Here is a 24,231-nt window from a genome sequence, read left to right as displayed (position 1 = left end):
TTTGGTTTTATTTATTACCTGAATATTCGCATTCGCATATTCAAATGACCAGTATTCACAGTGGCGAATGTCGAAAATATGATATTCATTTTTTGTGTTAAAATCTCATTCTGGCTAAACTTGTTTATGTTTTGAAATATTTATAAATAATGATTAAATAGAAAAGGATCTGTAAATAAAACAATGTAATATATGCAAATACATTTATGCATATCTTAATTTTTCAATCAATTGTCTCACAACTTCCACTTCACAGTAAATGTTTTTGGAGTCATTTGCAAATGGGTTGTATTCATCAGAATCTATGGGTTTTATTTCATAAATACTCTTTAGTTTTTCGCAAAGCTTTTTGATGCTCTTTTGAGGATTCTCGAAAACAGAAATGAGAAATGTTATTCCTGTTATTTTATGTAAATAAATGTATGGATTTATTGCATGGCCACTTTTGATGTTTGTATAAAATTTAACATTTAAACTCCTTATACTTTCGTCTTCATCTTGTGATAGTACAACAGCGGACGTAATTGCATTTATTTTGGTATCATCGGGTAATATTTCAAAATGAAATGCTATTTCATTATTTGCTAATGCTGAAATATACCTCATATCAGTATCCATTTTCTCTGGATCACTCAAATTAAGTACAATATCTGATAAAACATTCAGAGTAACTATATCTCTTGAGACCCTCACTGCAAACGGTATTGCAAAACGAAGTTTATAAGAAACATTTTCCTTTATATACGTTAAAATAATATTTACATCAACATTTTCGATCTTTTCTATCAATGATATTTCATAAAGTATTTCCCAGATAACTGCACTGTTCCACTTTATACTATAAACTAATAATTGATCTGATATTTTTAGTAAAACATCTTTTGGAATAATCTTATCAGATTTAAATTTACTTAGAATAACAGAGCCATAGTCAACTTTATTTTTTAAAAGTATTTCTAAAATTTCTGGCACTTTTGTCCACGGAATACCTCTCACGTATTTTTCAATTCGCCTCTCCGACCACAGATGAACGCCAGGACTATGCGAATTACTTTTAATTTCCATTATAGTATTGCAAATATCTTTCACTTCATAATTATGTTCAATGATATCTTCAAATAGTTGTCTGCACAAGTATGAATGTTCACCAGAATTCATAATACGCTCTAATTTCACTTTAAGCTTTCCAAAATTCTCATTCTGATAAAATAGCTGAAAATCATTATCCTGTTTCTTGTAAACCGTTAGTAGAACAAGAATCCCATGCAAAAAGTTTTCAGAGTTAATATCTTGAGTAATTATAACATCATACATATCTTCAAATGAAAATAAATTGAAGATGCATTTCACTGTTAACCTTCTAATTATATACAAAGGACTGTGTAGTAATAAGATGAGACATTTCAATAGATTTTCATCGCTGTGTTTATGTGTCTCGATATTAGAAGAAAAGTTGTATCTTCTGGCGATATTCCCTAAGATATTGAGTATGGGAACAAGGTTGGAATGTGACTGGACTTCTAAGGTGTTGCTGGAAGCTTCTAAAGACTGAGTGATATGTGTCCATAAAGCTGGCGAGTGCGTTCGGAATTCGTCGCACGCTACGGTCGCGACGGTCTCATCGTCTTTTCCTGATGCCTTCTTTTGCCCAATCAGCTTGGGTATTAATGCTCCATATAGTTGGAGAGCTGCATTTCTGTAAAAATATAGTTAAATATACCATACCACATTTGGAATCATGCCGTATTGTTCATGGCACTTTAAAATAGAACTCCCTCCTGGGAGGGACCCATGGATGTCTTGGAACGTGACTAAAGGAATAGGCACGTTCATTGAATTCACCTTGATCCAATATGGATTAGGTCCCCCTGTAAAGGTTACGGTTAGTCGGGAATCGTTTCGTGTGAAAACTGACTTGCACAAACAAGGATCATGGGAAAATTTCGCACCTCGGGCTCCGCATCAGAACGGTGAGAATGGAACCAGCACGCCAGTAGGATGATGATGACTTTTTGACGGATGATGTAAGTAACAAAATTTTGTAATCTATACCTACATAAAATCACGCCTCTTTCCCGGAAAGGTAGACAGACTTTCTATTTGCCACGATTTCTGCATACCTATACTAGCTTTATCCACGTTCATTACTTAATCCATCCGAATTCAAGCGAAAGTGAATATAATTAGTTGTATCTTTCATAACGGAAAATACTATTCCCATGGGGATTATGGTAAATAAAGTACTAACTATATGAGAACAAGTAAAATATAACTTTACCGAATCTGCCATCGAGGGCTGGTCAAGTTGCCAAACGCCAGTGCTGCCAACTTAGCCGAATAGTACATCATATCAGACGCTAGGCTGCTGTCCGTTACAATTCTCGTCAGGAAATGTATGTAGATTGCTTGCGGCAAATCCTTCTGATTATCTATGTTAGATTCCTCAGGTACTAAACCAGCTTTGTTGCACGCTTCAAGCAGTGTTGCCATGAAATAGTGGAATAAAGGCTGAAAAGTTTTTTGTAATAATTTGTTTTATTTTTATAGATTTTAGCAACAGAAAATAAAGAGATAATATAAGTCATCTAGTGACAGTTTTTAATTTTAGTCACAAAAATTGCATTTGCCTGACTTATGTCGGCGATAAACTAAAATTCCGTTTTTGTAGCCTTCACTTTGAAAACGTGTGATATAAAGAATATAGAGAAATAATAGAACCACTCCATATCTTTTCCAGGGATTTCGTAAAAGGCCACTAAAGGGATAGGCTTATAAGCTTGGGATATCTCTTGTAGGCGATGGGAGAGCAACCTGTCACTATTTGAATCTCAATTCCATGATAAAGCCATACAGCTGAACATTGCCTTACACTCTTTTTAAGACTGTTGGCTCTGACCACTCCGCATGGGATATAAATGTATGTAAATATATACTATGTACCCACCTTTCCTCTTTTCATATCATTGGACACAATCCTATGCACCATAATTGAGAGTCCTGCTCCTCTTCTCGTGACAGAAGACATAGCTCCAGCCTCCAATATGAGATCTTTCAGTTTCTTCTTTAGTAATGTGTAGGGCAGTTGAGATATAGAAGATTCATCGGGTAACGATGTCAAGTAGTGAATCGACCGTCCTGCAAAGTAAGACATACAAACATACATATGGTCGGTGAATGGCCACGTTCAGTAATTTGGTTTAATGATAGAATTAAGATTCAAATAGTAACAGGTTCCTAGCCCATCGCCTAAAAAAGAATCCCAAGTTTGTAAGCCTATCCCAAAGTAAGACAACAGAATTAATACAATATAATCGGAATATAAATTGAACAAAACATGGAGACTTTCTGAGCAAGTTAGATAGATAAGCTCATCATAGTAAAATTCAGCGCTTTTTACTTGACTGACACCCTTCTTACTTCATATTTGGAAAGACCTTATAAATTCGTGATGGTTTTTGAGAATACTAAAAATATTTTTTCAAAATATAGTTTAATTCTGACCAATAGCAGCTCCAGCAGCTTCAATAGCTCCTTTATGGCGGCAAGTTTCCAAAACGCGAGTGATTATTTTAAGACATCTATCAATTAATTCCACGTCTTCTGTAAATTGCACGAGTTGTGATGCCAAATCACACGAGACCTGAAAAGATTTGTTTTTGAATAATTTCGTACTACATCATATTGCTAATGACGCAACCCGGATTTGCGTTCTATTGATGAAAGTTATTCTGGTATAGGTATATCTGATAGAAGTAATTTTTTGAAACATAGTTAAAATCACCTCGAAAGTGGAACCTGATAAATTATCTTAAAGGTAAGATCTTGAAGTATATTGATACAGTAATTTTATTAAAAGGACTAATTTACCTTAACATTTAACCATAAGCAGTTTAACACAATTTGGTGCAATCCTGATATTTTCGTTTCATCTTTCTCGTCATCAGGGTCATATCCCGACGACGCTATCATACATTGGACCATGTCACTCATTTTGGAGAAATCCGAACTAGTTGATGTATCTTCCCAAGCGAATTGATTCGATATTTCTTCCAACATAAGTACCAGTTTAGTAAAACATTCAACCAGACATGATAATTTGTATGAATTTTGGTAACAAACTTCTAAAACAACAAGTAATATTGAAATCAATGAATGTAACTGTTTCCCACTTTCTATTGATTTCACGATGTTTGTTTTTAATTTAAATTCAGTTACCAAATTATTATACGCAAATAAAAATATATCTTCAACGTTTTTGAATTTCGCTGTTGATTCTTCTATCAACAAGATATTTGTAATAAATTTAAACATGGTCCTTCCACAACTGATATTGTAAAAGAATTTACTTCTTATACTGTTATGAGCATCATCTATTACTTGGTTTAAAAGTAAAGGACATTTAAATTCTTTAGAATAGTGACTGAGGAGAAGACTGACTACATGTTCCCTAATATCGTCACTAGGATCATGTAATAAGCTAAGCAATTTCATCAAAAATGTCTTTTCGTCTAAAATCCAACCACTTTCCATCTTTAACATTAGACTCAATGTAAGTGCTTTAGTTCGACTTCCATGATTCTGCAATTTCCTTGGAGGATTACAGAAACAATCCTGTACAAGTTTGCACAATTTTACACTTGCAATTTTCCTTTGATAGTTTCCATTTAAGCTGAGACTTTGCACAATACATTTTTGAAGTTCTTTACAGAAATACATTAGTTCAGTAACATTTTTATCAGACATCGTATTTGAATTTGTCATATAATTGGACTGTAATCGAGTTAGGAAGTTGCTCAAACTATTCAACATACTCAGTCTGAGTACTGTACAATCAGAATTCATGTTATCATGCACATAACTTAAGATCACATTATATTCCAATAACTCAGGCATTATTTTGCTATGGGACACGCAAATTATATCAAATGCTTGTATTCTTATAGAAGTATTGCAGCTTTCAAGAGCATGAAGCATCAAATCTTTTGGGAATATCGCCTCACAATTCCAGTCTTTTTTTAACAGCCCCAGTTTATTAGCTTGTTTCATCAAACATAAAGTGCTAAATTCTTTATTCACACTCTTTTCAGTTCCCAATTGACCAATAATTGTTTGAGCCAGAGAGGGCATTTTTTTAAAAGTTGTTGAACACCAATAGTTTGTAAAGTTCTGGATTGCTTTGTCAGTATCAGCAGTCAATATTTCAATAAGGCCTTTCAAAAATAAGTCACACCATTCATCATCAAATTTCAGTTTCTTCAAAATAGCAAAGTACATGTCCGCTCCAGCAGAAACCAGGCCTGGCTTATGAAGGCTGTACATAAGGCCATTTACCCAACCATATTCTGTTGCAAGTTTTTGAATATTGTCTGTTCTAATTTCTATAATCTCTGAAAGCATTAAATACTTGGCCTTGTTCCAATAGAAACTATTAACTTCCTTAAAAATTACTTCAAACATTTCTTCAGGTGTATTGGAAATTACCATCCGGAATATTCCTTTGTTCAAATCCCTGATACCAGTTATAGGGTTTTCCCAGTTGTGATTTACTAAATTGAGAAGCATGACTTGACTGGTTGCATTAAAAATGTGTTCCTGCAACATTGTCCCTAAGACCTTCTTGTATGAATTGATAGTTTTAAATGCAAGATATGTAAATCTGGAATATTCATATGCTAACAATAAAAGTAAATTGAAAGATGATTTTAGAATAGCTCCTATGTATTTGGAATCAGTTGTCAATGTTTGTGTTAGAAATGGAGATTGGAATAAACCATACATAACGGACACCACTTCTGCTATTCTTGAATTATTTTTAATATCTTCCTCATTGTTTTTTTCTCTTAGATCCAGCTCTTTAGTAATTTCAAGATTAATGTTATTTAAATAATAATCTGAGTTCTCTGTGTGGAGAAGAACTGAGAAGAAACAGGTTGCACAGAGCAGCTGATCATCATAATTGGGGAGGCCTGTGTGTAAATGTTTGTAAAGAAGATCACATAATTCATTCCACTCTTGACAGCTCTCATTTGCAGTGTGCTTTTTAGCTTGAATTAGAATAGCCTGTAATGACAAACATAAATTTTAATTAATAAAAAATCATATATATCACCCAATCCAGGATCCATGGTCAAGGGCTTACCCCAGGCTCCTCTCCAGAGTGGTGAGGATACAACTGGGACTATAGCCAGGAGGAACAAAAATGGTATATTATATGATTCTAAATAACATAACATAAAATGACGCCTTTTACCCGGATGAGTAGGCAGAGACTACATCTTCCCACTTGCCACAACCTCTACATACTTCCTTTGTTTCATCAACATTCATAACTCTGTTCATGCAAGCTTTTATATGTGATACTCATAATCATTATTCCTCACATAAGTCTAAAAATTGAAATGGTCCCATTGTGTAAGTAATATAGAAATTTTTAAATTGAAACTCCTTTGTTGCTTTGCATAATGCTTTGAACTATATGTATACAGTAAAAATGTTATTTAATTACCTATACCTTTTAAAATTAACATTCTTACCTGTAATACTTCAGGAGAGATTTCTTTTGTAGAAACCATCAGTTTTGATAATGATAACATTACTTTGTCCATAATTTATAGTAATCTTGTTCTTCCCGTGATAAGATTAACAATAGTCAAGCTTATACTCCTCTGAAAAATACAGTCTAGTGTTAATGTCCAAGAAAAAGTCAACTAATAGAATTAATTTGTTTTTTATATAATGTATGTATCCCTCAAAAAATAAATGACTATAATAACTTTACCTAAAACTGTATCTCAATGCCAGGGATGAATGAGTAAATGAAAGCCAATTATAATATTTTAAATAAATTTACTACAGCTAAATTAGTTAACAATATTTACATAGAAAACTACATAAAAGTTATTCTTTAATAGGCTCATAGCCCTCTTTTTGTATTTTTTCTTTGTACACACTAAAGTCCCGTTTTCTGTCGAAATGGGTGACCCATTGCGTAGGGCACGAAGTTTCAAACAGTTTTCGAAGATCAAGACACGCTTTTGGTCGCACTGAACTATCTTTCACATTCTCCCTATCGAGACATTCCCAGTACCGATCTCTCGCGTCCCAACAAGTCTTTCTTTTCTCTTTGTCAGGATACGACATCTTTGACTTTTTTATTCGTCAATAGTACCTAAAATTAAAATATTTTCTTGTAAATTCAAAGACATTTTTAAATGATTTCCTATTTTAATGACAACTCAAAGTTAAACCCTTTAGAAACATATATTTTTGCCAAAGATACTTACAGTTTATTCCGAGAGTCTGCCTAAAAATTGCTTTTATCTCATTTAAATTATAAATCAAAAATCACCCATAAAATACTATCACTACCCATTTAACTAGAGTAAGTACATTACAGGCATGAAAATTGAAAACATAACCTCAAACTGAATTGAATTTCTAAACATTAATCAGTGACTGAGTGTCAATGTAAAAAAAAACTTATACGTCATTGTCAAATTTGTTTGTAAATGTCGCAGTAAATCGGCTATTATAGATTAATTTGTAAACAAATGTGCACAAGAATCTGAGTGAACTAAAAAATATAAAATGAGTGGAATACACGGTGATCTTTTCATGAAAACGTTCAAATATTATAGAGCTCGCGTACCATTATCAACTTTCTCAGCAGTTATCGAAACTGACAGCTCCAATTTTCAGGATAAGGTATATCTCGTTTGAATTATTTTTTGTTTCAGTTCTAGGCCAAGTTCCCTTCCAATTCAAATTTTCCTTTCCAGATAGATCTCTCCAGGTCTACTAATGTAATCTGTTCTATCTTACTACAGTGCACATATTTCCTTTACAGGTGACAAGAGTAACCTTTGATGGTAAGACTCATGATGATAGACTTGAAATATTGGGTTTAAACAGTTTTGATAACTGGCGGGTATTTAATATAAAAGAACACCCTGGGTTAATCTTGATCAGAAACCCTTTTACAGCTCTTGGACAGAGATACTGGATAAGAAAATGTTTGGAGGAATATCCAAGAAAGCCAAATAAGACTAATATTGACATAGAAGTGATGTTAGAAGATTGGTGGAAAGCGTGTTTTGAAGGTGATAAATGTAACAAGAAATTGTTGAAAAAGTTGAGATGGACCACTTTAGGATACCACCACAATTGGGATACTAAAGTAAAATGTTAATATTTATTTTATTATTAATTACCTTTTGTTTGCTTGAAAAGTACCCTATCCTTCTCTGTACTACACAGTATTTAAGCAAAATTACATAAAAATCAGTGAAATAGTTGAGATGGACAACTTTTGGATTGACACCACAATTTGAATATGAAAGTAAAATGTTTAGTTGTTTTATTATTAATTTTTATTGTGCTTCACTTTTTAGATTTCCCAAAAAAAAAAATAATTCTATTTGAGTGCCAACCAATTAGAAACTGTGTAACCATTTTGTTTCTCATCTGTTAAATATTTTTGATTGTAATTTGTCCATTCCAGGAGTACAGTGAAGACAACCGGGGTGCCTTTCCGAGTGACTTAGCACAGTTATGTGATGTGGTTGCCACTTACCTAGGCTACACTGATTTCCGGGCCGAGGCAGCCATAGTCAACTATTACCATATGAACTCCACTCTGTCTGCCCATACTGACCACTCAGAGGTCAATTTAGATGCACCACTGTTTTCATTTAGGTAGGTTAAGTATGAATGAATAGACTGAATGAATGGGATGAAAACAGGACTCAGGCTATTTTTAGGGAACTGGAGGGCCAGGTCACCGGTGCTCATTTGGCTCGCTTCAAGGCCGCAGCTGAACCGGAGTCGGGCGCTTGGTTGCACGCTATCCCATCCCCACAAATGGGAACATTATTAGATAACGATTCCCTGAGAGTAGCCGTAGCTTTATGGTTGGGGTGCTTGTGTGTCAACCTCATCTCTGTATTTGTGGGAAGATGGTGGAGGCCGATGTACACCATGCTCTCGGGTGCGCACGTTGTGCGGGTCGTCTGTCGCGGCATCACTCGTTAAATGACATTATACGAAGGGCTTTAATATCTGCCAATATACCTTGTCAGCTGGAACCGCCGGGCCTGTCGCGTACGGACGGGAAGTGACCTGATGGACTCTCTTTGGTGCCGTGGCAGAGAGGACGTTGCCTGTTGTGGGACGCGACGTGCGTTAGCACGTATGCGGCGTCCTATCTCACTAACACTGAGCGTACACCCGGCGCAGCCGCTAAGGTGGCTGCTGAACAAAAGATTAATAAATACTCGGTTCTAACAACTCAGTATGAGTTTGTTCCGGTGGCCATAGAAACAGCCGGTCCATGGCTCCTCTGGCGCTCCTCAGGCGAGGCTCTTTATTGGTGAGATAGGACGGCGTTTAAGGGCACGTGGTTATGACTACCGCTCGGGATGGTACCTGGTGCAAAGGCTCTCCATAGCTATCCAAAGAGGGAATGCGGCAAGTTTAATCGGTACTTTTGAGCTGGGTGCAGTCCAGGGTGGTATTTTTGATTAAATGTATTTGTTTGTTTGGTGATTGTTTCTATTTTGTATTACCTTGATGTTGACGAAGCTGTTGTGAATATTTATTTTGTAATATTTTGATAAATAAAGTACCATGAATAGACTCTTTGGCTTAGTGGTAGTGTTCCTGCCACAAGGTCCAGGGTTCGATCCCTGGTCAGTAGAAACTTAATATTGCCAAGGCACATGCCTTAGAGAGAGAAAAAAGATAGGACATGCCAAGTCAACATGAGTGAATAGGCCCCTAGTTCATGAATAACAAGACATTTTCTGATTGGCCAATGTATTTTAACTTGAATTTTTTGCAAATGATCTTGTTTATATCTCTTGCGGGGTAGACAGAGTCAACCGTCTTAAAAAGACTGATAGGCCTTGTACAGCTGTTTGGCTAAATTATAAAATTGAGATTTAAATAGTGACAGGTCGCTAGCCTGTCTCCTACAAGAGGAATCCCATGTTTATAAACCTCTCCTTCAGTCGCCTTTTATGACATCTTTGGGGAAGAGATGGAGTGGTCCTATTTTTTGTTATAGGTGCCGGGAACCATATGGCACTGCAATACAATATTTTTTTGATAAATTTTGCTATTTATGTATTGCTTTTCCTCAGCTTTAGTCTTAAACAGTAAGTTTGTTGTTGTTGTTTATTGTTCACTAAAGAAATACATTACAAATATAAAACAGTAGCACAGTACAAAGGCTGGCTTATCCCGAAGTGGGATCACTTTTTGTTATATGTATTGGTAGAGTCCGAAAATACAAATTTGTATTTCTTATATTTCAGTTTTGGCCAGTCAGCAATTTTTTTGATCGGCGGTAAAGATAAGACGACTGAGCCATCAGCAGTACTACTTCAAAGTGGAGATATTTTAGTGATGTCCAAAGAAGCCAGGTTATGCTACCATGCCGTACCCAAAATTCTATCTGCTAAAACTTCTACATGGAATAAAGATGTTCAAAAAATTTATACAAAAACTAAACCGAAATTTAAATACATTAATGAAATAGAACACATTGAGTCTATGAATAGGAATTATAATGACGAAAATTGGTTTCTTTTTGACGACTATGTACAAGAGTCAAGAATAAATGTAAATATTAGACAAGTATTAAATGAAACACAGAGTAAATTATGTTAAACATTTATAAAAGTATGCCTTTTAATAAATAAATTTTACATCTGTTAATTGTAAATATTATTCAACTCCGTAAATAATGAATTCCTTAGTGATAGGGTTCTTGTATGGTAGGATTTGTCCCTTAGGTTGTTCTGTTATTACTGAAAAAGTAAATGAATAATTGTATAACTCATTGCTACTACCCATCAGTATTACAAGAATACCAGAAATATTATAGAGAACCATCAACCGAAGTGATAATTAAAAAAAAAATGTGGCAAAACTATGCGAGGAGCCGACACTTCCGGAAAGACTATTTTTGGTAGTCCTTAAACTAAGATTCCCCTTCTCCATATTATACGTTGGGGTTCCAGGTTCGATTTTTAACTAAATACCTGCAGGTTTTCTTTTGTAGAGCATCAGCGGTCGAATCGGTAACCGGTTGAAATGCGCTAATTTGATGAATTTTGAAACAGTTAATAAAAAAAAGCGAGCTCCATTGGGTCACCCAGGCGCTAATAAAATATTTACACTCAAACAAAATTTCATGAAAATCAATCCACCTAAGGTAGGCTTGCTTCAGTTAACTCCACCGTTAAGAGTAAGTTCATAAATTTAAGAAGAAGACTTTTTTCAGAAGATTTCATACATACATACATAAAATCACGCCTCTACATCTTTCCACTTGCCACGATCTCTGCATACTTCCTTCCCTTCATTCACATTCAGAAAATTTCTGTGAAGAATATTCCTTTACCTTTGTCCTCCTGACTATTGATCAAGCCCTCATGGCTCTTATGAAGGTCGCACAGCCCCCAAAAGCATTTGACGTAGCTATCGGCGTAACACTGGTAATCCCCTTGAGGTGCGAAAAGGGCTAGCCTTTTGCCCGCAGGCCTGTAGCAGGCACCGCATTCGTCTTTGATTACCATTGTTATTAGCACAGTAATTTGGTTTCCATTAATTAATTTCACTTGAAAATTTTTAACTTTTCATCAGAGCTTCAGGTGGACTATGTCATGATGAATTCTGACGTGTTTGTAAATCTTGACAGAGTTTAAAAAAGTTTGCATATTATTCATTTTAATTAAAACTAACTTCATTATATTTTTGTAATTATTTCAACAAAAATAATTGAAACCATATTAATAGAAATAACGTGTGACTATGTCAGTTTCTTACATTTAAATCTCTTGAAATTAATGTGCCTTTTCTATGGCTAACGATTTTAATGTTGACTGCTACAATTTTCCTTACTCTTTTTCACAGCATAAGTCTCAGGTGTGTAAGTTGTGAAAGATGAACGCGTTTGATGATGAGAGAGAATGCCTATCATAAAACCAATTAATGAAATTTAAAATTTTCATCTCCCCTTGGGAAGTGTAAAGTTTTTGGATTACTCGTAGGTATAGGGACTTCTTACCTTCATAGAGCCGGTACCACCGTTTACATTTTTGTAAAAAAATAAATAAATAAAAAACTGATAACCTTAAAAAAAAAATAATAATAATTCTAACAGTTTTAAAAATTGATAGCTGTTCCAAAACGAGTTCTTTGTGCCGGCTCCGACAGTTTGTTAGGTATTCGCCATATTAGCTGCTCCGACATGGCCTTTGCAATATTTTATAGGTCACAGTAGCTCCGGCATTCATCTGCGACGAGATGAAAGCCCCAATGGCTTCAATACCCTTTGTATCGAGTGTAGGCATTCATAGGGAGATCGGGTAAGGACTGAGAATGACTATCGCTGAGTACAGTTCAAGCCATTTTTTGTTGGCTCGGTTGCCTATCAATATTGAGATTACAGAAATTGCCTTATTATTCAGAATTCTATGACTGAAGCTAACCTTTCTTGGCGAAAGCAGGATCATGCTGAATACAAGAATCACATACTTACCTATAGTTATTTTTGTCTTTAAGTCTTATCAATTAAGGGACTCGTGTTGTTTAATAGAAAAAAGCTTGGCTTCGCACGCGTGAGAATTTTTGAAAAATGTTATTCTAGATTTCATTCTACACGTGTTTCAAAAATTTTTCATCAAAATTTGTCCAGTATTTTAAGTGAAATTTACTATTTTAACAACATATCGTCACAGATTTTCTCATTTATAAAATTTGTATGAAGAATAGTATTAGGTATTATAGTTTTGCAAATGCAATGTAAGGGAAGTAGCATGGACTTTTATAAACCTCGTCAGCTTCCTGGCAAGCGGAGGCAAAGGTGTGAATTTGCGCACTTCTGTCAACCTACTTTTTATCTTTTAAACATAATACACAAGGATAAGCAAGAAGTTATTAGTCTGAATGTACGGTCGATCTCCCCTTGCGAACTGTATCATCTGGCGTTATCGTACCGCTTTCCGCGATCCGGGAGTCGGGACGACAAAGCGCACGATCCAGCCATTTGCTCAATGGAAATGCCATTTGGCATTTCGATTGAAAAACGATGATTATCCAAGACGCGGGCGCGCTGCAGTTTTGTTATAGATGTGATAGACGGGGAGTGCAACACGCTTTTATGGCCATATAATGAGAAAATCTAAATGTACCTATTATATTTTTATTTATTTAAACTTCATTGCACAAAATACAAGTGTAGGTATAGCCTTATTGGCGGACTTAATGCTAGAAGGATTACCAGTGAACCATTCATTTATGACTCAGGGATAGAAGGACTCTATGGCACTTGTTATGGAGGTTTTCGAAACCTAAAAATACGCATACATAATCTTTGTGTTCCTAAATCGTTAAACTACTTACAACATAATATTTACCATCTAAAATAGGTTTTGAAGGGGAAACAATAGTAAGTACGCATTGGAGGTTTGATGCTGTGCTGTCATGGATTATCAGAAATTGGTTAATTCACTACACTGTATTTGACTGGAGGCAGTCCTGAGAATGTCATACGCGTATGCATATTCCGCTCCGATTGATATGGTCTTGCGTTCTGGCCCTGAGGGCCTATTCACTAACATTGACGAGGTGCATTAAGTATCTTCCCTCTCTGTCCATCTCTGTTCAGTTCAGTCAGTCCAATTATAGAGAGAGAAGAGAGATGCTAAGACATAGGTACTATGTCTTGTCAACGTTGGTGAAGTGAATAATGGACTGTATTATTAGTAAGATTTCTTATTATCTACTTAAGTTTCTTAAAAGGGTCATTTGAAGAAATTAGGTAGTAAGTAGTTTTTAAAAGTTTACGAAGAAAGGGAGATACAATTATATTCTTCTACCGTTGTTCTTACGCCCGGAGAAAGAGGAAGAGGAGATGTAACGACATCTCCTACTCTTTGAAAAAGAATTGGGGCACCTATGATAGGATCCTGGATTGCGTTATTTACCTTTATGCGGCTTCTGTCTTGGCTTCCAAGTTCAGGTAAGAAGAACACTAAACTACCGAGATCATCTCGGTCAATGAGAGTGATGTATCCGAAAAATATACGATAATAACCAGTAGAAAGATGAAGTTTCTGCTTAGGTACCCCCCGGAAAAAGCCGTGAGGATTTTATCAAAGTACTACCACCAATTAAGGCAGTTAAATAGGCAATTAATTTAGTAGGTATCTTGGTCTACTAGACTTACAGATAGACGTGGAATGCCTAGAGAAGTCTCATCAGTGTCATTATTTTATGTCCAATTTGCCTTTCAGATACGGGACCGCTGGTTTTACACTCCTATCAGGGCGTAGGCAGAGTAACACGCAGCAATTTGCAGTTGACTCTCCGTAGTTAGGCTTGCACGCTAAACAAGTATGGAGAGAACAGATAAATAGCAGATTAAATTAAAACTAATTTTAATTTCAAACTACTTGGGACTTTCCAGAAAAAAAAAAACTTCAGGATTAATTGAAGGTTTTTTCTGTTTGTGTTAATTTATTAGTTACAAACACAAATACATTTTTTAAAGTGTCCTCGTGTGGTAGAGTCGAACATAATGATACATCATTGTTCTTATTTCCCAAATGATTTGTAACTATCTAATAATAATAAAGTAATAGCTGAACGTTGCCATTCAGTCTTTTTAAGACTGTTGGCTCTGTCTACCCCGCAAGGGATAAAGACGTGACCATATGTATGTATGATTTGTAACCAATATGCTGCAAACCAACAAAAACATAAAAGTTTCATCAAAATTAGTCCAATATTATATTAGATACATAAACAGCTAAATAACAGTTCAAAATTCAAATTAAAAATATTTATTCATTATGATAGAACATTTCAAACATTAGTTGATATCAAATAAATAACTTAAAACTTAGTTTACTGCCGCTTTCATAGCGTCAGTGCAGAAGCGGTAGCAAACTGCACAGCAGCATTTTCTTCAATAACGCCAGCTTTACAATTATCCAAACTTAAAATAGAAATGTGGACGAGAGAATACATTGAATAATTGCAATTTAAAAATATACAGTTTGTTTTTATATCAATATACAGGCACACTTTTACAACAAGGCATTTTATTATTTATTGAAGTATTGATATTGATAGGTAGCTTCAAACCGAAATACCGCATATTTTTTTTAAAGCGTCATCTCTTTTTCTCTTTATTTTTCAACTACCTTTTGATTTGTGATTTGGAGGTAATGTCATTTGTGTGATTGATTTGACGATTTGTGTCTATCATTATTTTACTCGATTGCAAAAAGAGGTAGCAATCCAATAACCATTTTAAAGTGGTCGTAAATACTATTGTTGATAAGATTGTAATCAACAGCTGCAATGCCTTCTTCTTGAATATAAGGACGAATGTATGGATGATATTTTTATTGTGTAAAATGTGGTTTGTATACTATTTACATAGGCGAGATAGATTTAAACACTTCGATTAGACACTATTACTTTATAATTTAACTTGAACACAATCTCACAATGGTAGTCTCTGCCTACCCCTCTGGGAAAGAGGCGTGATTTTATATATGTATGTATGGACACAATCATCGTCACAGTTTATGTATATACATATGTATTTAGGCTGAATGATATTAGTCAAGTAAATGTAGCACTTAATTGAATGTAGCGTGAATCGCGTCAGTAATTACAATTGTTCGTGAACAAATATTGACACTTTGTCTGGCCACGATTGTCATCAAAATATGTATAGTCGAATAGATTTAGTTCTTAACAGCGTAACAGTGGATTCAGTTATTACTCTACTAGATTGGACCTTAAAGAGTAGCATGCTACTTTTGTTCATTCGAATTCTCAGCTCTATATAAAATCTAAATAAATGTAGATTTATCATTTGTCTTGCTGTCATTTTTGTGGACAGTTACAGGAAGTTCTTCGCAACATTTATGTAAAATAATCTTTCGTTGGATTGAGAAATAGTACCCGGTAGTTTTGACTATATCTTGCATTATCTAGGTATATATCTATACTAGTCACCTAGCAAACGTTATTATACACATGTAGGTATGTTTAGATACATTATTATAGGCAGGTTTGTATCGTCCCACTTGCCGTAACAATGACTAGTATAAATCATTCGCCGTCGCCTATCCCGGCTAGAGTATGAAGTTCCACCGTACACCTTTGTATGTAAAATTTGCGCAACATTCGTCGGGCCGCAAAAAGGCATCTCTCTTTTATTGACATTAAATGGCCGATATAAATTCCACTGGCGGATTACGAGATTTATTGGCTTCAAAATTAAAGGAGACCGATTTCAATGGCGGCGGTTGACAGCCTTCGTTTATGGCTGAAAGGAGAGGATGTAAAAAGGAAGCAATTGCTAAAACCCTTATTGAAAAACTCGTCTTTTTAATGGCGTGCGCCACGGCCTTGTATTGTGGTGGCGATCCACCTTATTTATTTCATCTGTGGACTGGGACTACTAGTTTTTTGTTTGAATGCAGAGAAGCCCAGTCACTGAGTTATGTTGCTTACATTTCTGATAACAATGATGGATATATTACAAAAATAAACGATGCGCGGCTAAGTAAGCATCTACGAGTAATTGAATACCTTGTAAGTACAAAAAATTCTTACAGTTACATGGTTACACCGTTGTAATTTTACATAGGTTTTGTGTTTACGAAACTTTACTATTGAATAACTCTCGTTTATGTTCTGAGGAATTGTATTCTCTTGAAAAACCTACATATTTTGAACTAAAAGGTCTTACAGAAACCTCAGGTTAACGCTAGAATAATTTTATTCAGTAGCTTTGAATTGAGGCATTATCGCCACGGTCATGAATGTAATATTGAATCAAGTAAACAAACATTAATTATTGTTTATACATTTTGTGGTAACACCCAATACGATAACTCCAATATTCTGAAATGATCGATAAACAGATATTCATTATATCATGAATGACTGGAATATGTAATTTAGATTTCAGTAGTGTTATTTATTAGAATTGCATTATTTATTAGATCAATTGCAGTTTGATAACAAATGAAACTAATTTATATCTAATCAAACATTAATAATTGTATTGAAAATGATTGTATAATATTCAATTTTCGGTGAACAATTACTTCAATATTAAAGCTTTTATACTGTTGTATAAGCAATTCATAAAAAATTATGTCGTCAGATAAAAAAGATAATTTTCAAAATAGATGATGTGGTTTCAACGCACTACTCGTATTATGTATCCGCAATTATTTCTAAAATACTTTTTGAGAAATATAAAAGTACTAAATTGTGGGTTCAGCAAGGTAAGTCTGTTTAATATGGTAAACCGTTTTTCAAAATTAATGTTATAAAAGGCGACGAAGGGATACGCTAATAAACTTGGGATTCTTCATTTATGCGTTCGGCTAGCAACTTGTCACTATTTGAATTTCAATTTTATCATTAAGCCAAATATCACGTGGGTTATCTGCCTTCTCAAGACTATTGGGTTTGTCTACTCCGCAAGGGATATAACATGATTATATGTATACTACATACTTTTCACATCGTTGACACACAACGAATCAAATAAAACAAAGGAATATCTGTAAGTATATTAGCTAGATTTTGATTGATATACCTACCTTTGATTAATATAACTTGTGGCTATAACAACAGAAAACCTACAATTTTACCATATTGCCGTTCTAGTACGAGTACTTGTCCAAGTTAATCAATCTAAATTACGAAGTCTGAGTGCTTTTGTTACGGTATAGGTACGATATCCCTTCGTGAAGTGTTGAGACCTAATTCGTTGAAGTAGAGAAATTGTTTCTTGAAGTGTCTAAAATCACACCAACGTTGTGGTATTATAAAGAAAATCAAATAACTTGTGGCTATTATATCAAATATAACAATGGAAAACCTACAATTTCATATTACTGTACTATATACTTGTCCCAGTTAATCAATCTAGATTAAGAGGTCTGAGAGCCTTTGTTACGCTATTCCTTTTGCCGTGCGCGGTCCGCATCTATTATTCAGGGAACCAGGCGAAACTTCTTTCACAAAGGGACTTGGATCGCGGTACTTCACTCTTTTGATGAGCCGAATAGCCATGTAGGCAAATACTTCCGGCTACTTTGTTCACAGATTTAGTCACATGAATTAATGAATATAGAGGAGAGAACATCCAAATTGAGGAAGCATTAAAGTAAGTTCAACATACATACATACATATACATACATATGGTCACGTCTATATCCCTTGCGGGGTAGACAGAGCCAACAGTCTTGAAAAGACTGAATGGCCACGTTCAGCTATTTGGCTTATATAATAATAGAAATAGAATTGAGATTCAAATAGTGACAGGTTGCTAGCCCATCGCCTAAAAAAGAATCCCTAGTTTGTAAGCCTATCCCTTAGTCGCCTTTTACGACATCCATGGGAAAGAAATGGAGTGGTCTTATTGTTTTTTGTATTGGTGCCGGGAACCATACGGCAAGTTTTAAGTGTTAAGTGTAAGTTCAAGAATTTGATAATAAAGTTCTTTTGTTTATTTGTAACTTAAATTAAGATCATTACAATATATTTAATCATAGCGAGGGTTAATAAGGTTGCTGTGAAGGTTTGGTACCTGAACTAGATATCCTTAGAATCGTTCTTACAGGTCACCACAAGACAAATTGCACCGATGGAGCTGGTCAAAGTAACTACAAGACTTGTTTTAAGGGATACTATTACATACATACATATGGTCACGTCTATATCCCTTGTGGGGTAGACAAAGCCAACAGTCTACTATACTGATACTATTCTGTAGCTTTATTCTATTGTTCACCTTTGATTCTGTAGGGTATACTTAATATAATGTCACCTTTGAATTAATAAACCAGTCAGTAAGCAACCGCCATCTTTTATTGACGTTCCACTGGCGACGAGCATTGCGCGTTTGTTTATTCGTGATTGTTTAAATAACGGGAAGTGAATAAGATGCCGATAGGAAAATTGGAACCTTTTGACTTAAATTCTCAAAAGTGGCCGGCCTACGTGCGCCGAGTGAAACAGTATATTGTGCTTAACGAAATCAAAAACGAATTGCGTGTTCCGTTATTGATAACGATTGTCGGTCAAGACACATATTCACTTATGTGCGATTTATGTTCGCCGGCTCATCCCGAGTCGAAGACCTTCGATGAATTAGTGAATCTCGTGGCACAACATCTGGAACCGCAACGATCGGAGATCGCGGAACGCCATGTGTTCCGATTGCGTAGACAGCGAGTCGGCGAAACGCTCACGGACTACCTACAGAATCTGAAACATCTCGCTACAACCTGTAATTTTGAGGCGAACTTGGAAGAGAACCTCCGTGATCAATTTGTTTCGGGCTTGGCGAACGAGGCTATGCGATCTAGAATTTTCGCGGAAAAAGATATCAAGTATAAGGAGGCGGTCGAACTGGCTCTCGCGCTGGAGGCTGCAGAGAGGCACGCGGAAGTGAGCGGAGCCCTTTCGGTGGGCGTGCAGGAGGCTTCAGGTGCGACCAGCAGCGGCGCGGAAGAGGGCTTGCATCAGGCGAGGACGAGGCGAGGCGGCAGCGGGCGCGGCGGCAGCGGGCGCGGCGCGCAGGCCGGCGCGGGGTCAGCGGCCTGCTGGCGGTGCGGGAAGGCACATCCGCCGGACCGGTGCCGGTACGCGAATTATAACTGTGATGTGTGCAATAAGAGAGGTCATTTAAAGGTGATGTGTAAACAAGTGCGTTATGGTAATCAACCCTTCGGTCGACAGAATTTTGTATGTGAACCGGAGGAGATTTCGGATGACGAGGACATCTTCAACATAGAACTGATGGCTAAAGGTACAAAACCTTTTTTTATTAAAGTGCATATTGATGGTTATCCCGTAGAGTGCGAAATTGACACAGGCAGTCGCATTTCGGCGATAAGTGAAAGTTTCTATAAGCAACATTTTATACATAAACCAATAACTAGTCAGAATATTTTGTTACGCAGCTATGCCGGCTCACCGATCGAGTCTCTCGGATCGATAGCCGTAAATGTGACTCTTGGAAAAGTAACTAAAAAAAATTTGGCACTTCATGTTATTAAGAATGGTAGCCGTCCATTACTCGGTAGGGAATGGATTCGAGCGCTAAGTATCAAACAAATCAGTTTTTTTCATGAGATCCATGAGGACTCGATTGTGACTCGGTTGGCTGCAGAATTTCCCGAAGTTTTCACTGACAAGTTAGGCACCTGTAAAAAAACAATAAAATTAGAATTAAGGGATCGAGAACCAGTGTACTTTCGCGCGCGGCCCGTGCCGCTGGCGCTGCGCGCGCGCGTGCGGGCCGAGCTCGAGCGGCTCGAGGCCGAGGGTACCATATACCGGGTGGAGCATGCCGAGTTTGGCACACCAATTGTACCTGTGGTCAAGGAGAATGGCGATATTCGAATATGTGGGGACTATAAGGTAACGATAAATCCTAAATTAAAACGCGAATATTACCCCCTCCCACGCATCGAAGAATTATTTTCGACTCTCAGTGGTGGGGAGGAATTTAGTAAAATTGATTTAACTCATGCTTACGCACAAACGATTTTAACAGAAGATTCACAACCTTATACTGCAATAAATACCCACCTGGGGACGTTCGTGTATCGTCGTACTCCTTAGATATGGCTTATCCTGTATTCCAGAAAAATTTCAAAGACTCATGGAAGAGACCTTAAGGGGAGTGCCAAATACTGTTGTATTTTTGGACGATATCGCCGTCACGGGAGCCACTAGGGCTATACATTTATGTAATCTGAGACAGGTATTGAAAAGGTTGAAGGACATGGGGTTAACGGTTAAAATAGAGAAATGTAAATTCTTACAAAATAGTGTCAAATACCTGGGCTATATCATTGACAAAACGGGCTTACACCCTGATCCAAAAAAGGTAGACGCCATAGCTAATGCTCCACGACCAGCTGACGTCACACAGTTAAAAAGCTTTCTAGGAATTTTAAATTATTACGGTAAATTCATACCGAACTTGAGTATCATGTTACATCCATTACTGAAACTTTTGAAGAAAGACGTCTTGTGGGAATGGTCGACAGAGTGTGAAAGCGCGTTCAATGAGGCAAAACAGGCGTTATTGAGCGACCGGGTACTAGCACATTATGAGGAAGGGAGACCCCTTGTGCTGTCGGTAGACAGTAGCGCGTACGGCGTGGGCGCGGTGCTCGCGCACGCGCTGCCGGACGGCGAGCGCCCCGTCAGCTGTGCATCGCGCACGCTCAACCAGGCTGAGAAACATTATAGTCAGTTGGATAAGGAAGCGCTTGCCATATTCTTTGGGGTAACGCGTCACCATCATTATTTATTCGGTAGACAATTTACATTGCGTACTGATCACCAACCCTTAAGCCATATATTTGGTTCGAAACAGGGCATTCCCCAGACAGCCGCGAGCCGGCTACAGCGCTGGGCCGTCCGCTTAGCTGCGTACGACTTTAAAGTAGAATTCATAAGATCGAGTGAAAACGGTCCAGCCGATGCGCTGTCCCGCTTACCTTTGTCTAGTGAACGCCGAAAGCGCCGAACGCGAACTACACCACACAGCCGCGAGGTTATATGAATGTAGTTATAGATAACGACAACCTACCGGTTGATTTCCGAGACGTTAGTAAACAAACAAATGGTGATGAATTACTAAGTAAGATTTTAGGTTATGTTAAGTTTGGTTGGCCGTCAAAAGCGTGTTGTGAGGAAGAAAAGCCTTATTTTGAACGAAGAAGAGAGATTGTTACGGAATTAGGCTGTCTTATATACAAATATAGAATTATAATCCCTCCAAAATTACGTAAAACGGTATTAGAAGAAATCCACGAAGGTCATTTAGGGATTAACAAGATGAAAAATTTGTCACGTAATTATGTTTATTGGCCAGGATTGGATAACGATTTAGAAAATGTCTGTCGCACATGTGAAGCATGTCGTGCGGTCCGAGATGCACCCCCCCACGCTAGGATGCATCCGTGGGAATACCCACTGGTACCTTGGCAACGTATTCATGCAGACTTTGGCGACTGTGCGGGTACAAGGTACCTTATAATAGTAGATGCGCATTCCAAATGGATCGAAGCGATACCGATGACCCGCACCGACGCCCAGGCCACAATTTCAGCATTTAGAACAGTGTTCGCTAGATTCGGTCTTCCTGCTCAGCTCGTAACGGACAACGGCCCACCATTCTTTTCCTTAGAATTTAAAAGTTTTTGTTCTTTAAATTGTATCAAGCACGTGACATCGGCACCCTACCGACCGCAAGGCAATGGGGCAGCAGAAAACGCAGTCAAAACAGTAAAGAAAGCTATTAAGAGGGCTTTACATGAAGGGGAATCCGTAGAGAAAGCTTTGAACGTGTTTTTATTCTCCTATCGTAACTGTGAACATGCAACTACGGGAGTTCCGCCCGCAGTCCTTATGTTAGGACGGCGATTGCGCAGTCGCTTAGATGCGCTGCGACCAGACCTGTCTTCAGTGGTACGTGCCGCACAGCAACGTCAGGTAACCAATGCGGGTGGAACCACCAGAGCGATGAACATTGGTGAGCCGGTCCTGGTCCGGAATTATTCTGTGAAAGGGAATAGATGGGAAAAAGGTAGTATTTCTGAAAAAACGGGCCCCGTTTCGTATAAAGTAAGTTTGGACAATGGATTACAGTGGCGTAGACACCACGATCAGATATTGCCTGTAAAAGATAAGTCCCGTTTTTCATTAGCCCAGGCCAAGTTGAGCTCATCTCGCGAGAAAGAGGACGTGGGTCGGGAGGATGCCGATGAGTCTGAAGACGCGGCGGACGTGGGGGACGTGGGAGTAGATGAAGGAGATGCGCGACGGGTCACTGTGCAACCACCGAACGAGGGCGATTCAAAATCTCCCACCTCCCCTGGCGCCAATGCGTCTGCCCGCGCACTGCGTGCATTCAAGCGGGCAAATAAAAAATAAATGAGATTGCAGTTTTCTTTAAGTTTAGATAAGTTTAGATATACTCCTAACTATAGTAAGAGGGGAAAGGTGTAGGGTATACTTAATATAATGTCACCTTTGAATTAATAAACCAGTCAGTAAGCAACCGCCATCTTTTATTGACGTTCCAGATTCAACTTTCTTTTTTTTTTAAGATGTGGTTTCTGTAAGATGTTAGAAATGTTCTTTGTTCAGTGGGTTAATACGTATACCTAAGTACTTTGTCTAGCCAACGAGGAATTCAGAAACTATGCTGTAAGCCCGGTTGAACCTTCAGCAATGGAAATCACCTGTACATTAATTGTGAAATTCGCAGCACATTCCAGCAAGCAATAATGGGACAGGCTAAATACACGTTTGCGATCCGCCACAAAGTACAAAGGGTGTTTGTAAACAGCCTTATTGCAGCTAAATTGATGCGTTCTCGGTCTTGTGGTGAGGCGATGGCCTGAAGTGGCCCAATATGAGGCTAGGGTTGGTAAACAAGACTGTTGATGAGATATAGCTTTGGCTAGATTATATTTGACGGTTTTAAGATTCAGTAATAATGAGAGGTTGTTAACTCATCGCCCTTTCCTTGATTGACCTTTACAATCTGGGCGGGCAGAGAACCAACTGGAACACACTATGTTTATTTTTCTCTACCAGCTACGGTTATACCAGCTGGTTATACGACGAATCATGGAAAGAAGGACTGGTCTTTGTCATCAGGCTTTGTCATCAGTTCAAAATAATATGAAACTTATAATTAAAATAAGTGGCAACCCTTTGTCTCTGGTGGGCAGAAGGCAGTCGCCCAAGGTTCAATCACCGAGACGTTAATTGAATGAGCATAAACTATTCATAGTAAATGAATGACGCTTACAATTAATTGGTGTTCTGTTTTGAATACGTCGACCGACGATTGACAGTAATTAGAGGGAGGTGGAACTGGATTGGCGTTCATTGTTATGTATGAGTATTGCATGTGTTTTGTGAGATTTAAGATTAACTTTGGGTAATTGAAAATGATAATGGCGACGACATGAACAGCTTATAAAAATATGTCCAAAAATATCTAACAATAGTTACCTACAGGTACAACAACTTAACAAATGATCTGGGCATTGAACACCGCAGAATAAAGACCCAATGCCCAAGTCTTAAAGATTTACAAGTAAGAAAAGTTCAATAAATATAATAGCGCATTCTTGATTGCATTTTCAACT

At 37.1% G+C, this 24,231-nt stretch overlaps 5 protein-coding genes across 6 annotated transcripts; 3 read left to right on the top strand and 2 right to left on the bottom strand.

Moving 5' to 3' along the window:
- Positions 1-196: 196 nt before the first annotated feature.
- On the bottom strand, positions 197-6,909 carry LOC106135725 (uncharacterized). The gene is made up of 7 exons (XM_060948266.1): positions 6,779-6,909; positions 6,534-6,665; positions 3,868-6,060; positions 3,502-3,640; positions 2,945-3,135; positions 2,279-2,508; positions 197-1,696 (listed from the first exon to the last, which is right to left on the bottom strand). Exons 2-7 carry the CDS (start codon positions 6,603-6,605, stop codon positions 205-207), a joined length of 4,317 nt encoding a protein of 1,438 aa, XP_060804249.1. The 5' UTR covers positions 6,606-6,665; positions 6,779-6,909; the 3' UTR covers positions 197-204.
- On the bottom strand, positions 6,827-7,437 carry LOC106135728 (cytochrome c oxidase assembly factor 6 homolog). The gene is made up of 2 exons (XM_013336096.2): positions 7,284-7,437; positions 6,827-7,168 (listed from the first exon to the last, which is right to left on the bottom strand). The coding sequence occupies exon 2, from the start codon at positions 7,138-7,140 to the stop codon at positions 6,898-6,900; it is 243 nt and encodes an 80-aa protein (XP_013191550.1). The 5' UTR covers positions 7,141-7,168; positions 7,284-7,437; the 3' UTR covers positions 6,827-6,897.
- Positions 7,438-7,504: 67 nt separating this feature from the next.
- Positions 7,505-10,681, top strand: LOC106135724 (nucleic acid dioxygenase ALKBH1). Of its 2 annotated transcripts, XM_013336093.2 has the most exons (5): positions 7,505-7,704; positions 7,847-7,868; positions 7,983-8,176; positions 8,501-8,694; positions 10,314-10,681. In XM_013336093.2, exons 1-5 carry the CDS (start codon positions 7,588-7,590, stop codon positions 10,666-10,668), a joined length of 882 nt encoding a protein of 293 aa, XP_013191547.1. In that variant the 5' UTR covers positions 7,505-7,587; the 3' UTR covers positions 10,669-10,681. The 2 variants fall into 2 exon arrangements, with proteins under 2 accessions (XP_013191547.1, XP_013191546.1); XM_013336092.2 differs by having other exon boundaries at positions 7,508-7,704; positions 7,847-8,176.
- Positions 10,682-18,908: 8,227 nt separating this feature from the next.
- On the top strand, positions 18,909-20,689 carry LOC106135665 (uncharacterized protein K02A2.6). The gene has a single exon (XM_013336027.2). The coding sequence runs from the start codon at positions 18,992-18,994 to the stop codon at positions 20,675-20,677; it is 1,686 nt and encodes a 561-aa protein (XP_013191481.2). The 5' UTR covers positions 18,909-18,991; the 3' UTR covers positions 20,678-20,689.
- A 28-nt stretch (positions 20,690-20,717) lies between these two features.
- On the top strand, positions 20,718-23,002 carry LOC132902575 (uncharacterized protein K02A2.6-like). The gene is made up of 3 exons (XM_060948341.1): positions 20,718-21,350; positions 21,441-21,573; positions 21,942-23,002. The coding sequence occupies exons 1-3, from the start codon at positions 20,718-20,720 to the stop codon at positions 23,000-23,002; spliced, it is 1,827 nt and encodes a 608-aa protein (XP_060804324.1).
- The last annotated feature ends 1,229 nt before the right edge of the window (positions 23,003-24,231 follow it).

Source organism: Amyelois transitella, chromosome 15 (assembly GCF_032362555.1).
Source record: "Amyelois transitella isolate CPQ chromosome 15, ilAmyTran1.1, whole genome shotgun sequence".
Taxonomy (NCBI): Eukaryota; Metazoa; Arthropoda; class Insecta; order Lepidoptera; family Pyralidae; genus Amyelois; species Amyelois transitella.
The sequence above is the reverse complement of the archived record's forward strand: the minus strand, read 5'-3'. Positions and strand labels throughout refer to the sequence as shown.

Excerpts from the sequence above, each read along its gene's own strand:
- LOC106135725 (XM_060948266.1), bottom strand. The coding sequence starts at position 6,605 with ATGGACAAAGTAATGTTATCATTATCAAAACTGATGGTTTCTACAAAA. Across the intron at positions 2,509-2,944 it reads ATGATATGAAAAGAGGAAAG|CCTTTATTCCACTATTTCAT; the intron begins GTGGGTACATAG and ends AAAACTTTTCAG. Across the intron at positions 1,697-2,278 it reads AGCCCTCGATGGCAGATTCG|AAATGCAGCTCTCCAACTAT; the intron begins GTAAAGTTATAT and ends ATATTTTTACAG.
- LOC106135728 (XM_013336096.2), bottom strand. The coding sequence starts at position 7,140 with ATGTCGTATCCTGACAAAGAGAAAAGAAAGACTTGTTGGGACGCGAGA.
- LOC106135724 (XM_013336092.2), top strand. The coding sequence starts at position 7,588 with ATGAGTGGAATACACGGTGATCTTTTCATGAAAACGTTCAAATATTAT. Across the intron at positions 7,705-7,846 it reads GCTCCAATTTTCAGGATAAG|GTGACAAGAGTAACCTTTGA; the intron begins GTATATCTCGTT and ends TTTCCTTTACAG. Across the intron at positions 8,695-10,313 it reads GCACCACTGTTTTCATTTAG|TTTTGGCCAGTCAGCAATTT; the intron begins GTAGGTTAAGTA and ends CTTATATTTCAG.
- LOC106135665 (XM_013336027.2), top strand. The coding sequence starts at position 18,992 with ATGCCGATAGGAAAATTGGAACCTTTTGACTTAAATTCTCAAAAGTGG.
- LOC132902575 (XM_060948341.1), top strand. The coding sequence starts at position 20,718 with ATGGAAGAGACCTTAAGGGGAGTGCCAAATACTGTTGTATTTTTGGAC. Across the intron at positions 21,351-21,440 it reads CGCTTGCCATATTCTTTGGG|GGCATTCCCCAGACAGCCGC; the intron begins GTAACGCGTCAC and ends GGTTCGAAACAG. Across the intron at positions 21,574-21,941 it reads GTCCCGCTTACCTTTGTCTA|GATTGGATAACGATTTAGAA; the intron begins GTGAACGCCGAA and ends TTTATTGGCCAG.